At 38.4% G+C, this 14,162-nt stretch overlaps 3 protein-coding genes across 3 annotated transcripts; all 3 read right to left on the reverse strand.

The window, feature by feature from the left end:
* Positions 1–2,800: 2,800 nt before the first annotated feature.
* Positions 2,801–5,157, reverse strand: LOC121779170 (serine/threonine-protein phosphatase 7 long form homolog). Its single transcript, XM_042176498.1, has 4 exons — positions 4,066–5,157; positions 3,898–3,985; positions 3,388–3,819; positions 2,801–3,319 (listed from the first exon to the last, which is right to left on the reverse strand). Exons 1-4 carry the CDS (start codon positions 4,917–4,919, stop codon positions 2,801–2,803), a joined length of 1,893 nt encoding a protein of 630 aa, XP_042032432.1. The 5' UTR covers positions 4,920–5,157.
* Positions 5,158–6,462: 1,305 nt separating this feature from the next.
* On the reverse strand, positions 6,463–11,011 carry LOC121780453 (uncharacterized protein At1g32220, chloroplastic-like). Its single transcript, XM_042178087.1, has 10 exons — positions 10,853–11,011; positions 9,540–9,672; positions 9,356–9,444; positions 8,801–8,856; positions 8,648–8,703; positions 7,750–7,843; positions 7,520–7,599; positions 7,157–7,199; positions 6,871–6,962; positions 6,463–6,782 (listed from the first exon to the last, which is right to left on the reverse strand). The coding sequence occupies exons 1-10, from the start codon at positions 10,897–10,899 to the stop codon at positions 6,606–6,608; spliced, it is 867 nt and encodes a 288-aa protein (XP_042034021.1). The 5' UTR covers positions 10,900–11,011; the 3' UTR covers positions 6,463–6,605.
* Positions 11,012–12,222: 1,211 nt separating this feature from the next.
* On the reverse strand, positions 12,223–13,170 carry LOC121778729 (agamous-like MADS-box protein AGL29). The gene is made up of 2 exons (XM_042176135.1): positions 13,128–13,170; positions 12,223–12,954 (listed from the first exon to the last, which is right to left on the reverse strand). Exon 2 carries the CDS (start codon positions 12,951–12,953, stop codon positions 12,372–12,374), a length of 582 nt encoding a protein of 193 aa, XP_042032069.1. The 5' UTR covers position 12,954; positions 13,128–13,170; the 3' UTR covers positions 12,223–12,371.
* Between the last annotated feature and the right edge of the window lie 992 nt (positions 13,171–14,162).

Below are 14,162 nucleotides of genomic sequence, written 5' to 3' on the forward strand. Positions count from 1 at the left end.
ATAGTATTATAAATTGTATTGTAATTAATAGAAATATTTTGACCAATTGTTATGGTATTATATGTTGTAGTATATCTAATTTTTTACCCATATTTGATAGGTTGTTATGATAGTATATATTGTAGTGTACTGTAAAGAAATATTTTTGACCAATACTTGTGTTTGACATTAATGCAGATAGTATGACGTGGTGTGTCCATTTATATTGGGGTGGAAATATAATTCCCGGAACAGTTATTTCATATGATCCTCCTTTTGCAAAAGGATTGATTATGTTGGATGAAAGTATTTCCTACGATAAGCTTGTGGAAACAATTTGTGAAAAAATGGGGATAAACAGATTTGAAAACAAACTTCAAATAGTATGGAAACGTCATATATTCTATGGATCTTCAATCACGTATATAGGTATTTTACTAGAAGAAGTATACATGCCACTAATGTTTAGTGAGAGTATGACTACAGGAGGTCAAATTGAATTGTATGTTGAGTATTCGTCAATTACTCAACAACATAGTCATCATCTCATGAGTAATGATGTTGGTACGTCTACGAGAGGCCGAGAACCATATTTCGCTGCAACACAAGATTTTGATGTTGGTACGTCTACGAGAGGCCAAGAACCATGCTTCGATACAACACAAGATTTTGATATTGGAGGCGTGCATTTAGGGGACAGTGACAACCCAGCTGTGGTTGAGGACATAATTGGTCTTGATAAAGCCGACTTTCTTGATCCACAATCACCTTATGATTCTGAAGATGTCGATCCGGATAGTACAGATTCAGATGGTGCTTCGTCGGATGAGGACCAATTTGTTGCTCCAAGAACATCCATTCCGGTTGGAGAAACAGTGGTTGGCGAAACATCAATTGGAGGAAGAGCAGTACGAGAAAGAGTAGTTCCACAGTTCCCACAGCCTGGTATGAACTATTTTCGCACCTTACCAGGTCCATATGATAGTTTTGATCCAAAAAACTTTGAGTCTGATGATCTCAATGTGCATTATTGGAGTGAAAAAGATCCGAGCAATGTCGGTTTGCATACTAAATTTAAAACCAAATTGGAATTGAAGTCAGCTGTGACTTTTTGGCATTTGGAAAAAATCCGACAATATACAGTTGTTGAAAGTAAAGGAAAGAGATGGCATGCAGTTTGTAAGTGGCCACAAGGAAATCCGAAAGATAAGTCCTTACCACCATGTTTGTGGGAGTGCCGAGCAACATTGAGGAAGCATGATGAACACTGGCAAATTAGAGTGTTTAGTACTGCTCATACTTGCATGGGGGATCGTAATTATAATGGGCACGCTAATCTTTCGTCGGGTATGATAGCGTTGAGTGTTCGACATCAGATAGAAAACGATCCTTGCTACAAGGTAAAAGCAATTGTGGCGGATATTGAAAATAGATTTCATGTGAAAGTTAGTTACAAGAAAGCATGGTATGCTCGGAGGACAGCTATTGAGCTTGTGTATGGTTCGTGGGCGTGGAATTTCAAAGTTTTACCAGGTTATTTGAATGAGTTGCAAAGACAAAATCCTGGCACAATTGTCGAATGGTTACATGATGAAAGATTAAGCAACGGTATGAACAAGGTTTTCAAGTACGTATTTTGGGCTTTTGGTCCAGCTGTGGAGGCTTTTCAACTATGCAAACCAGTTTTAACCGTTGATGGAACTCATCTACATGGACGATATCGAGGTAAAATTCTTATTGCCGTTGGATTTGATGCTAATAAGAAATGTTTGCCTATTGCATATGCCATTGTTGATGAGGAAACCATACAAAGTTGAAATTGGTTTATGGAACGTATTAGAATTCACGTAGCCAAGCATGAAATATGTGTAATATCTGATAGGCATGTGGGAATCATAGATGCAATGAATTCTCCCATATGGAAAGAAGAACCCAATGTGGGGCATCACAGATTTTGCTTGGTACATGTTAGAAAAAATGTTTTGCAGAATCACAAAGGCATCATGGTAAAAAAACTTGTATGGAAAATTGGTATTGCTACAAAGAAACGCAAGTTTAAGATCAGACGTCGTTTACTTCGAACCATCAACAACGAGGCTGTGCAGTACCTTGATGCCGTGGAGTTAGAAAAATGGAGTTTGGCGTATGACAAACACAAAAGATGGGGTGAGATGACCACTAATATGGTTGAATCTTACAACAATGTGTTGAGAGGCGCAAGACAACTCCCAATTAAAGCTTGCATTGATCTGATATTTTGGAGGACAATAGAATGGTTTAATGAGCGGTCAATTGCATCAACACAGTGTGCCACACCACTTACCCCGTGGGCCCATGAAAAGGTGTGCAAAAATGATGTAAAAGGTCAATTACATAATGTGAGAGTCCCAAACACAATTGCAGGGCTTTACGTGGTTCGAACAAAGCGTCGAATTGGTGGAAAGGGCGTGTTGAAAAAAACGCCACTGAATATGGCGTTTTATAGGAAAAACGCCATCGACGTTGGCGTGTTTTAAAAAACGCCTAGTAAGCTTGGCGTGTTTGTTCAGAAACTCAGCCTTGGCGTGGCAAAAAATTGGAAAAATTTTTTCAAAGTTAAAAACGCCATCGTGAGTGGCGTGTTTCAAAAAAATGTACCAATCCAGATTATAAGAGTTCAAATTATCAACATGCACACGTATAAAAAGCGGATTTATCAAATTACTAATATACATACGCCAAATGAATGAAAAAACACCAATATCAATACAATATATCAAATTACTTATATAAAGCGTTCAAATCAATGTAAAAACACCAATATAAAAAGTTCGGGCAACGTTCACTCGTCTCGCCTTTTACGCATAAACAGACTACGGATTCCCTTCCCGATGCTGGTCTTAGGGATTCTAGACGGAGGAGTATCTTCAACGACGGCATTCTCTAAATCAACACCAAAAATGTCGTCTCTCGCAGAAGACCGAGGTGGAGATTGTTGATCGCTGAGACCGAAATCTTCTCCTGTACCACCCGTGTGGCTGACAGAGTGACGACCCCGCACGGCAGATCTTGGTGGAGGTGGAGCCACAAAATCGTCATCAGAATCATCAACCAACTGAGTATCCATCCTTGATGATGACGACTCTCCACCAACTTTCTTCTTTCCACGCCGCTTCGCTTTTTGCCGCACGGGCATGTCAAGGTCCAGCTCAGAGCGCTGTGAAGGACGGTGGTCCATCGTCTCAGCTTCCCCACATATCTGGAGGCCATCTTCAACCATTCTCGAAATGGTGAATAAATCCGGCCGTCCTGACATGTCTTGCTCCCTAAGAAAGTGGCGTATTTTGTGAAGGGTCTCCACCTACAATTTTCAGTGTTAATTACATTTCATCTTATGAATATAAATAAAGAAAAGTTGTTGAAATCTACCGCGTAGTGATGAGAGGCCGCCGTTTCATGGAAGCCCTCATGAGAATGCACCCCAGGTTTTGTTAGGTACACCACGGTTATCCGGCGAAACCAATCCATGTACTCATCAGTAGCAACAGACACCAATGAGTACTCCAAATCAACATACACCGTGTCGTGCCTATTATGCCAATCTTGTATATGATTGGCGTACCACTGAACCCAGTTCCGACCTGCTTTGCCACGTCGATCCTGTTTCGTAAAATCAGATCCGTGGAACCGGTCGACAATCGGGATATAAGGTTGGACAATCCCAAATTGTCGCAACACCCGTTGTGGCATGTGTGGCTCAACCATATTCCAGCAGATTAGTGTTGTCATCGACGTCCATATAGGACGACCGGCAACACAAACATCCGGCAGATTTCGCGATTCATACGGCCTCCAAATAAACTAAATATGAAACTTATTTAGTCAAAACAAGTTCAATCAAAACAACACACTAGCAACAATTTAGGTTACGTAAATTACCTGATTGGCATGCATTGTTGAGAACTGATCTCTGAAAGTTTCAATGCAATGCCCCGGTGCTTTTACATAAGAGGCCCGACCAGTCCATCTACAAAAATTAAATTATGAGCGAACAACACAAAAATCAATAAAAATTATGCTTAAAAGAGTAATTAGTGGACAACTTACGCGACTGCACATGGTAAGTAGTCTACGGGCGCGGGGTTCAGCATCTGCGGTCTAATAATTGGGATTCTTTCCCAAGCCCACAGCTGTAACAATGTAAGAGCTCCCCCGACATCGGTCCTCTTACCAAGTGCAGCTTCACATAGATTGTGGTACAAGCAGGCAAGAGTCGCACCTCCCCAGCTATAGCTAGCACATTGTTCTATATCCATGAAAAACTGAAGGTAGAAGAAGGGAATTTTATTACCGGTAGCGTTCGGGATCAGTAGACCACCCAGTAACAGCAGACAATACACACGAGCACGTTGATTGTACATGTATTGCTCGTGGTCATCACTCAACTCAATCCGCAGTTGATTTGATAAGCTTGTCTGCTTCCAGTTCATTTCTTTTAGATCAACTGCATCTGGAATAAAGCCAAGAAAATCCAAACAAACATCCTTCCAATAGTTGACATCCTTAGTGGGGATGTAACCCGTCAGAGGCTCACCGTCAGTTTTGAGGCCCCATAAGACCTCCACGTCTTCTAAGCTCACAGTCGCTTCACCGACTGGAAAGTGAAACGTGTGAGTCTCTGGCCTCCAACGTTCAATCAAAGCGGTGATAAGATGGTGGTCAATGTCTTTCGGTTGACCACACCTCAACATCCCGCCGAACCCCATCTCATCTATAACCGCCAAAACACGAGGATTTATGGGAACATCCCATATGATTCCTTCGTATCTTCTACACCGTACGTCTTCCGATGGCACTCCTGCCCATATGTTATTAGAGACGTGTTGTCTCTGCAGATATAATACGGAGGGGTCCTCAGGACCACATAAGAGCCGACGACGAGAAGTTGAAGAAGATGCCATAAATTACCTACACAACATTCATATTCCAAATTAAACAACAAACAAACCTAAACAAATTCAATAATTACAAACAATTTAATACAATATCACAAAATGGAACACCTATATCAAACAATTCACAATACACAACTTCAACATCATAACACAATTCACCTACACAAAAGTAACAGTTCAAATAAACAATATACATCAATTTTCCACCAATTCAACTTACCCAATTTTAGTTTAACCAACCTAACAATTTCAATTTCAACCTAACAATGTACATAAAATTAACATTTCAAACTAAAAAAAGACATTAACCAAAACCCACATAAACCAAATCAATTTGCCCAATTTTTAAGCTATCAAACCCTACGATTTTGGTTTATAATCAAATTTATACACAAATTCACTTAACCCAAACAATCCAACATAATAATCAACACTAACGTCATACAAATAATCCATATGCACAATATTTCAACTCAAATCGCAACACATTACAAACCCTAGCTAAGTATCCAACAATTACTCTAATAATGTAAAAGATAAGCATACTAACCGAATAAATTGGACGAATTTGGGGAAAACTAGCACCGCTTGATGAATGGAGGGCGAAATCACAAAGACACGGACGAATTTGCGAAGGATTTGGCCGCTGCTAGAGAAAATCGCGAAGTGGGTCTGTGGTGTTAATTTTTCGCGACTGTCTGCTGCTAGTATATGCTTCTGAACAAAGACGCCAATGGTGTTGGCGTCTTTTAGTAAAGACGCAAATGAGGTTGGCGTTTTTTACGTTAAACACGCCAATGACCTTGGCGTTTTATATCGTAAAGACGCCATCAAGATTGGCGTGTTCAAATTTAAGTATTTTGGTTAAAAATACGAGCAAGATACGGTGCCATTGTAAAACGCCAACTATGTTGGCGTGTTTGCGTATAGACACGCCAATATCACTGGCGTTTTTACTTATAAACACGCCAAATTCATCGGCGTTTTTCCCATAAATGGAATTGATAACAAAATGGGTACATTTGCGTTATTTTAAAGGCAAAGTCGCCTAGAAACGCGTTTTTCTCTCTGCCTTTGCCCACAAATAGACAAAACTGAAGATGACACAATCACAATTGGTAAAATAAGAAATAATAAGGGAAAATATTATGGAAATGGTATTAGTAAATTATGAAGTCCACATTATTAGTAGCGCTAGTAGTGTTTAAAATTTCCAAGTTTAGAATTAATCTAATTTTAGTAGACAATCTAAAATGGTAAAACTAGTCTATTTTTTTTTATAGACAGAAGGTAGTAATTCTCTCAAATTTCTCTCTAATCTTAGTGTTTGGGGATCTACCATTTTTTTTTATAGACAGAAGGTAGTAATTCTCTCAAATTTCTCTCTAATCTTAGTGTTTGGGGATCTACCCTCAATTCTAGAATGTGTAGCGTAAAATATTCACTATTCCAAATTTAGCTACCAAGTGTTCTGTTGTAACCTGTAAGAGGATGAAATCAAGATCCACCTCGCCAGTCAGTTTCTATGATTGCTGTGAATTTCAGCCAGTAACAAGAAATACTAAAATTTGATATTTGTGGAGTTACATAACGTCTCTTTATTACATTGAGCCATCATCTCACTTATAATAAACTAGCAATTCTATTATTGAGGCCTCAAAATAACAGAGTCTGGAGAAAAAGAAGAAAGTTTCATCTCTGCTGCTGGCCGTACCGTTGGATCCCATAAACATCAACGATGCCCGGAGGGAATACGGGGTCAGTCGAGGCTCTCACGGCAACTTTAGCCACAGCATTGACACTAACAGGCGGGGTTAATAGAGGACCAACAAGGGGAATCTGGTTCAGAGCTTTAGTATACTGGAGCACCTGCATGTTCATCAATCGGGAACGGCTTCAAATGACTGAAAAAAGAAACAGCACACCACAGATGAATCTAAACAAAATTAAGCCTCACCGTCTCCAAAGGAGAACCAATGACACCAAGTGGTAACTTCATGCTCCCAACACGACGAGTTCCATGAATAAATCCCGGCCTCAATATTACTCCTGTTATAGCAAGAGGATCTTTCAATAAGGTTGAGCATGACTATGTGTTGTATTTCTCGATTCAGATTTATGGTTAACCAAGCAAGTCTTTAAGCTCATAACTACTATGTCCTAGAAAAGTAACTAGGTCGATTAGGTATATTACACAAAATTATTCGCTAAAATCCAAGAAAAGGTCAGTCTCAGCGGCTCACCTCCGTATGGATACCTGGTGAGTAGCTCCGTCTCAGCGGCTCGCTGCACAACATATGATACTGGCATCAGAGATATACTATATAGTAAATATACAAGAAATTTTCCAAGTGAATATTCATTCATCTTTACGCGGTACTTTTTTAAAACTAACAGGAGGGTTGTTACTTGTTACATGCCTTCCTAATTATCAAGAACTCCCAGTCACCTACCATGTCTTTTTCTTCATGCCATTGTTTCATGAAAGAAATAATTTGTTTTCTAAGCAGTGCGGGACATTATAAACTCTTTCTTAAATGCTACTCCACATGTTTGGGATCAACAATGACTTCATGTGTGTAGGCACGTACGACATCTGATCATACCTTTCCTTCGTAATATCCTTGGAGAAGATAATTCACGAGGCCAAAATCAGCAGCAGAGATATATACAAACCTCTTTACACCTACAGATAAGGAGAAAAAAGGGGTTAGAACAAGGACTCAATCCATAAAATTCAGATAGAATGAGAGGTAACCTGCCTATAGAGAAAACAAAAGTATTGAGGACAATCTATGGCCTTGCTACAAGAAAAGGGAAAAAACCATAAAAGCACCTGCTTCTGAAGCAGCTCTAATAGCATTAATATTTGCAGTTCCATTGATTTTGTACATCTGTGAATTGGAACCAAACCCACCAACACAAGAAATCTGTGTAGGAAAACACTTTCATCAATGATCGACTTAAACAGCCACAAGCTTGGAAGAATGAAATATGAGCTCAAAATTAATATAAAAGAAAATCCTCGGAAAATTTTCAAATAAAATAATCTAAGCAGTCCTTCCCGACTCATGACAATCAGACAGGGAGATCGGATTGGTTAATAAGCACAATTATGGAGTTTCAAGATCTTAACTTTCTATGTTCTCATATACCTTATGCATTTAAGAAACAAGTCATGCTTTCAGTCAATTAAAAATATAGAGAAAATTTGTCAAGCACAACACAGAAGGATGGACTTCTTTAGAATACTGTGAGGATTGGTCCAGACCAATATTAAACACTCCCTCCGTCCCAAAGTAGATGTCACACTTGGAAGATGGCACGAGATTTTAGGAGATGTTATTTTGTGTGTTAAGTGGTGAGAGAAAATATAATTTTATAATTGATGTGAGAAGGAACTTTTTCCAAAAGAGGAAATGTGACATCTTTTGTGGGACAAACTAAAAAGGAAAGTGTGACATCTACTATGGGACAGAGGGAGTATCTTGTAATCTGATCATCACAAAATTCATATGTTCACTGGTGATATGCCTAGCTTAACTTAGTACACTTACACACAAGATAGACCTCTGCCCAACTATCATATCCAATAATCCAATTTTGTGCAACAAATGCAAACACTACTAAAGAAAGTGCAACTGTTAATATCTTGATACTATACAACACTGTATTTTCAGTTTATTTTGATAATTTACAACAAAAACAAAATGTGAGGTAAAATTAGAACGCACAATTGATGTAACTCCCTTCAGTGCATCCTTCCATGATTCGGTCAAAAAAAGGTTACCTTCAAACAGGAAAAGGAAACTCAAGTGAGTAAATTCCTTCTAATCAGTAGGGAGATTAGGGAGAGACAAATGAACACAACAGAGCAATCATGAAACCTTGATGCCACATTACTCGGTTAGCCCATGATTCTTGTATCGAGGGTCTTCCTGACCTGCGGATGGGAAAAAAAAATGGTTTGTGAGGAGTGAGTAACAGATGTAACAAAACCACTTATAGTTAGAACAGAAAATGATACATCTAAGCTGAGGCAAAATATGAAATGACGTTTGATAACACAGAGGTACCTCTTCCAAGCTAATTTTATCTTCATAAATATAAACTAGCATTTTCTGGACCCGGTTAGGTATACCCATAAGCCAGGGAAAATAACAAGAGTGCATTATAGGAAAAATATTCAAGTTGTTAAGTTCTTAACTTCCAACTTCAGGAAGATGTTCATCAGGGAGCCCAAATTTTATAACTCAAAGAGAGAAATAGGATTGCAACTTCATACTGCAACATGTATGAAGGAATTATCCCCCGAGTAACATGAAATAAACATGCAAATGATGATTGAATTCCATAACTCTGAAAGTAAAGCAAGTGGTAGACAATCACACATTTACAACCAGATTGACCAAAAATTTGTTCTTAAATTCACAGTAGAATACCTGCTGAGGCTAGCGACAGTCAAACCACGATTCAAAGCTTCCTTGCAGACATTAGAACCAACAAATCCATTTCCCCCAAGCACAAGCAACTGAAATACAAAATAAAAAAATACAGCAAAACATAATGAGTCACCTAGATAAATATATTAAAACATGAGATTCTCTTCAATAACCAAAGACCTACCTTCTCTGTTGGAGGAGGAGGGACTTCGACTGTCTCCGCTTCCTCAATTTTATTAGGTTTTACATAACCATTAGGGCTCGTAGGTTTATCAGGACCGGTAGAGAAAAAACGCCCATTTGGTGATGCGGCTATACTGTTTTGTGGTAACGCAGTAAGTAGAATAACAAGAATTATTTACACAAGAGTATCGAAGATGTGCGGAAAATAGAGAAGCATTTAAGAGACAAGAGGTCAAGAATAATCTGGAAAGGAACAAAAGACCATAAACAAAAAGAGTAAGGACACAAGGTTACAATCAAACAATCACTTTATCATCTGCCACTGAGTGAGAAAACCATACTGCAAGAATTTCTACCCTTCTCATTAAAATCTTAAGACCTTTTGTTCCGCATAGACACCCAAACCAAGCAATTGCCACATTTGAGAAGCTTTTTACATTTCCTATCTTGAATATAGGTGTGATATGTTGAAAGAACCATGAAATATCTTCTACCAAAGCACACAATGCACATCTTGACATATTTCTTAAGACAATAAACTTGTTTCTTGCTTTAATTAGAGTATAAAATTACAGCAAGTACAGTAAGGGAGCGATCAAAGAATGATTACATATTTTTCTCCAGAGGAAGTCCAATATTTCAAAACCTGTCTTACAACGATTTAAAATCTCATTTTCTACAGGAATCATGGAAATTGTTTCAACCCAACAAACAACCAAACCATAACTATTTTCACATACCATTCTTCCTACATAATATTATCATAAAAACAGAATAAAACACCAAAAAAATGAGAAAACCTACAGAATTTATTAGAATTTCTCAGTGTGTCTGCCACCAATACATTTTTTTCCTCTTTTCATTTTTCTCAATGCCTAGTACTGGCAACATTCCCTACACGCTCACACAATTTCAACATTCGAAAGAAGCTACCCACATATGCTCAATAATAATCAAGTAACACTACTTCTTCACCCCCTGGTAACTTCGCATTTGGGGAAAAACAAGCCGAGAGAATAAATTTGTCGCATCAGAAGGCTAACACCACGATCACACAATGATAAACTCAAGCACTGCAATTCTCCCCGCAAAAACAATTATACTACTATAAACTAAAAACACAAAAATTAAGCAGGAAATACCATAGCAATCAATTATAATCCAAAGTTCAAGCTCCATTTTCTAACAAATGTGCAAATAGATGATTAGCACGTTAGAATATCCATAATCCAAACAAATAAACCATAGAAATACAGAAGCATCAACAACAACAAAAATTCTAATGGAAAAATGTAGAAAAAATAAAAAACTTACGAGAATCTGGGGAGTGAGAGTCTCGAATACTGAATTAATCGAGACATTTCGTTTAACCAAATTATAATTTTATAGCGTGATCGGTGTCGCCAAAATTTCTTGCGAGAGGAATGAACAATCTTGGGGTTTTCTTTTCTTCTTTTTAGTGATTTTTTTTATTTTTCTCAGTTTTTTACTCCCTTCATCCCTCAAAATTCGTCACCATTTGACCCGGTACGAGTTTTAATAAATGTAATAGATAGTGAGTTGAAAAAATTAGTGGCATGTGGGTCATACTTTTATATATTAATTTTATAATAAAATATGAGTGTGAATGAGTTAGTGGAATGTAGGGTCTACTACCAAAAATGGTAAAAGTGAAAGATGATAAATTTTTAGGAACAGATGAAAAAGAAAATAGGTGACAAATTTTCAGAGACGAAAGTAATTTTCTGGTTTTGATTCTGCATATGGCACGATCTAGAAGTTAGCATGGAGGTAGGAATGCCATGACACGTGGAGAGTTCATGTGGTGAAACGTGGCATGAAGATGTGGTCTCTCTTTAGTCTTAGAGCATCGGCAGTGGTGCGGATGTCCCGGCGGACATCCCCGTGAACATCCCAAAAACACCTTCTGCCACGTCATACGAACATCCCACTGCGGATGCCACGTCATACGGACATCCCACTGCACAGTGGCGGACATCCCAAGGGCATCCCGACGGGCTTCCCACAGTAAAAATTCACAAATTAAACAATTTACGGAATTAAAAAATTTACGGAATTAAAATTTAGAAACAAATATGGGGAAAATGAAACCACTTTATTTTAAAAAATATATACTTAATTAAAAAAATACATAATTATTAAAAAAAATTACATTGTTAAAAAAAACCGACTTCTCACTTTTCGGATTCCCGTTAATACAAGTTGTGTGAATGAAATGCAGTTCAACGATACGTATTTATAGAATTATTAAAAAAAGAAATTAATGCAATAATCGGGACGTCCGTGCTGACGTCCGTGGGAGTCAACGCAATGGCGGACGTCCGCACGGACGTCGCGACAGATATCCGCGGAACGCTGGTGTCCGCAACGGATGTTCGTATCCATGCCTCCCTTGCACAATGACGGACGTCCCGCGCAGACTTCCGGCACGCCGGTCGGATTTCCGTCGGGACTGGCTTCATTGCTAATGGTCTTACATTTGAACTTTGGTCTACCAATACAACTTTAATTTGAATGAAACTTTGATCTTAAACTAACGTGAATATGCAGTTTCTTTTAATTGATGTATTAGCACTATTTTGTTTCCATAATTTATCCAATTTTGTTGCTTTTAATCTCTTCTCGTGCCTATCCTCGATCAATTCTTTATGTAACACAATGCATAATCCAACTCTGTAATTCGCCTCTTTTATGAAATTCTAGGATCAATTGTTTATGTAACATAATGCATAATCCAACATTAAAAGAAATGATCCAGAAGCAATAGTAAAATAATTATTGGAAGGAAAACACAAATTCGGAGATGGAAAAATTACTCATCTCCGCCACCAGAGTGATCCGCCGCCGAAAAATTACTAGTAGTATAAAACGGATCCATCAATTGAGCGGCGCCGCCATAAGCCGAATTCGAACTCATCTCCTCCACCTTCCCTTCAACCCTAGCTTTGAAATCCCCAAACCAAGCCATCCACTCCCTCACCCTCTCCTTATCCAGCCCCTCCACGCCCGTCTCCTCCCACCACGCCTTCTCCCTCGCCCGATCCGCCTCCTCCACCCGCCGCTGGTACTCCTGGAGCTCCACCTTCAGGCTGTCGAGGCGCTTGTTGAGCACGCGTATGCATGCCCGCGCGTGGGCGTCGATGGCGAAGGCGGAGTGGCTGAGGGCCGGGCTGTGGAACCGGTCGAGGACGGCGTCCATGCTCGGGGAGAAGAAGGAGAAGGGGTTGTCTGTTGGGGAGAAGACGAGGACGCCGACGTCCGCGCCGCAGAGCGTGCTCAGCTCGCTGGCCTTCTTGAAGAGGCCGAACCGCCGCTTCGAGAAGCACGCGTAGAGGTCGTCCTGCTTCGGTATCAGCTTCATCGGGATCTTTTGTCGCCCCCTCGTGTGCGGCATACTGTCATATCAAAGAATGGTGACCAACAGTCCCAAACAAAACCTAAACCTAGCCAAGTCCAATGAAAAAAATCAAGTACTAAGGAGAAAATTTATTTAAAAAATAGATTTATTAGGGGCCTTGATTCAAGCATGCATGTCTGCCATTGCAAATAGATGACAATAAAATGTAACCTCTTTAGTTATCTTTGATTGCACCGTTGGTCTAAAGTTTTTTTGCCCACTTTCATATGTTTTTTTTTCTAAGTATGAATATATATATATATATGATGTTGTGTGATTAAGTAGATGAGTCAAGATTTCCACCATATGCTAGGAAATAAAGAGTATTTCTACAATTATACTTGATTGGACACATGATCTACTAGTAATATATCAGAAATTATTACATTTTTATTCAATCTATAGGGGTATTGATTGAAGCGAATTTGGGGAACGAGTTTGGATTTTCGATGGTGTCTATACAATCTTGAGAGGTCCTGTAACATTTTACATAGTGCTTGAATAGAAAACATATTGCCACAACTGATATTCTGCATGCATATAAATTAGTGTTGGACTTGATTATGTGTTCAAATTCGTGTTGACTTAATTTCGAGTATTTTCTGAAAATATCTTTAACTTTTGTTATGTATCGACTAGATGGAACTTGACTTATGATATGATAAATTCTACATTTCTACGTACATTAAACCATACATAGCAGTATTATTTATGTGAGTTTTTAAATTTGTAATGATGCTAGTTTGAGTACATTAATTTTTTTTCATGGTTTGAGTACATAATTACCTTCAGTTGGGATCGATGTATAAAGTAATTAAATTATAAAATGCTGTAAATTTATTTATGTGAGTTTTTAAATTTGTAATGATGCTTGTGTTTGTGTCATAGAGCATTACATGTGTATTGCACTTAATTTCAATTATTGTTTGAACAAAAAATCATATTCAGTTGTACAAAGTGCTTTGGAAAATTGCACAATTATTTTTAGTTGTTAAATGCTTAGATATCAAATGGCCACTAGGTGATGTTTGTGACCTTTTTTGTATGGCCACCCACTCATGAGTAGTAGCATTTTAAATTGGGTGGTTAACAATTTAAAAAAATATATGACATATAAAATTGATATGAGTACATGTAATTAATGGGTTTTGGTCAAAACTCTATTGGGTGTATATCCTTATCAAGTTAACTCGTATGGAACCTGAT

The sequence above is a fragment of the Salvia splendens genome, chromosome 19 (genome assembly GCF_004379255.2).
Source record: "Salvia splendens isolate huo1 chromosome 19, SspV2, whole genome shotgun sequence".
NCBI classification, from domain to species: Eukaryota; Viridiplantae; Streptophyta; class Magnoliopsida; order Lamiales; family Lamiaceae; genus Salvia; species Salvia splendens.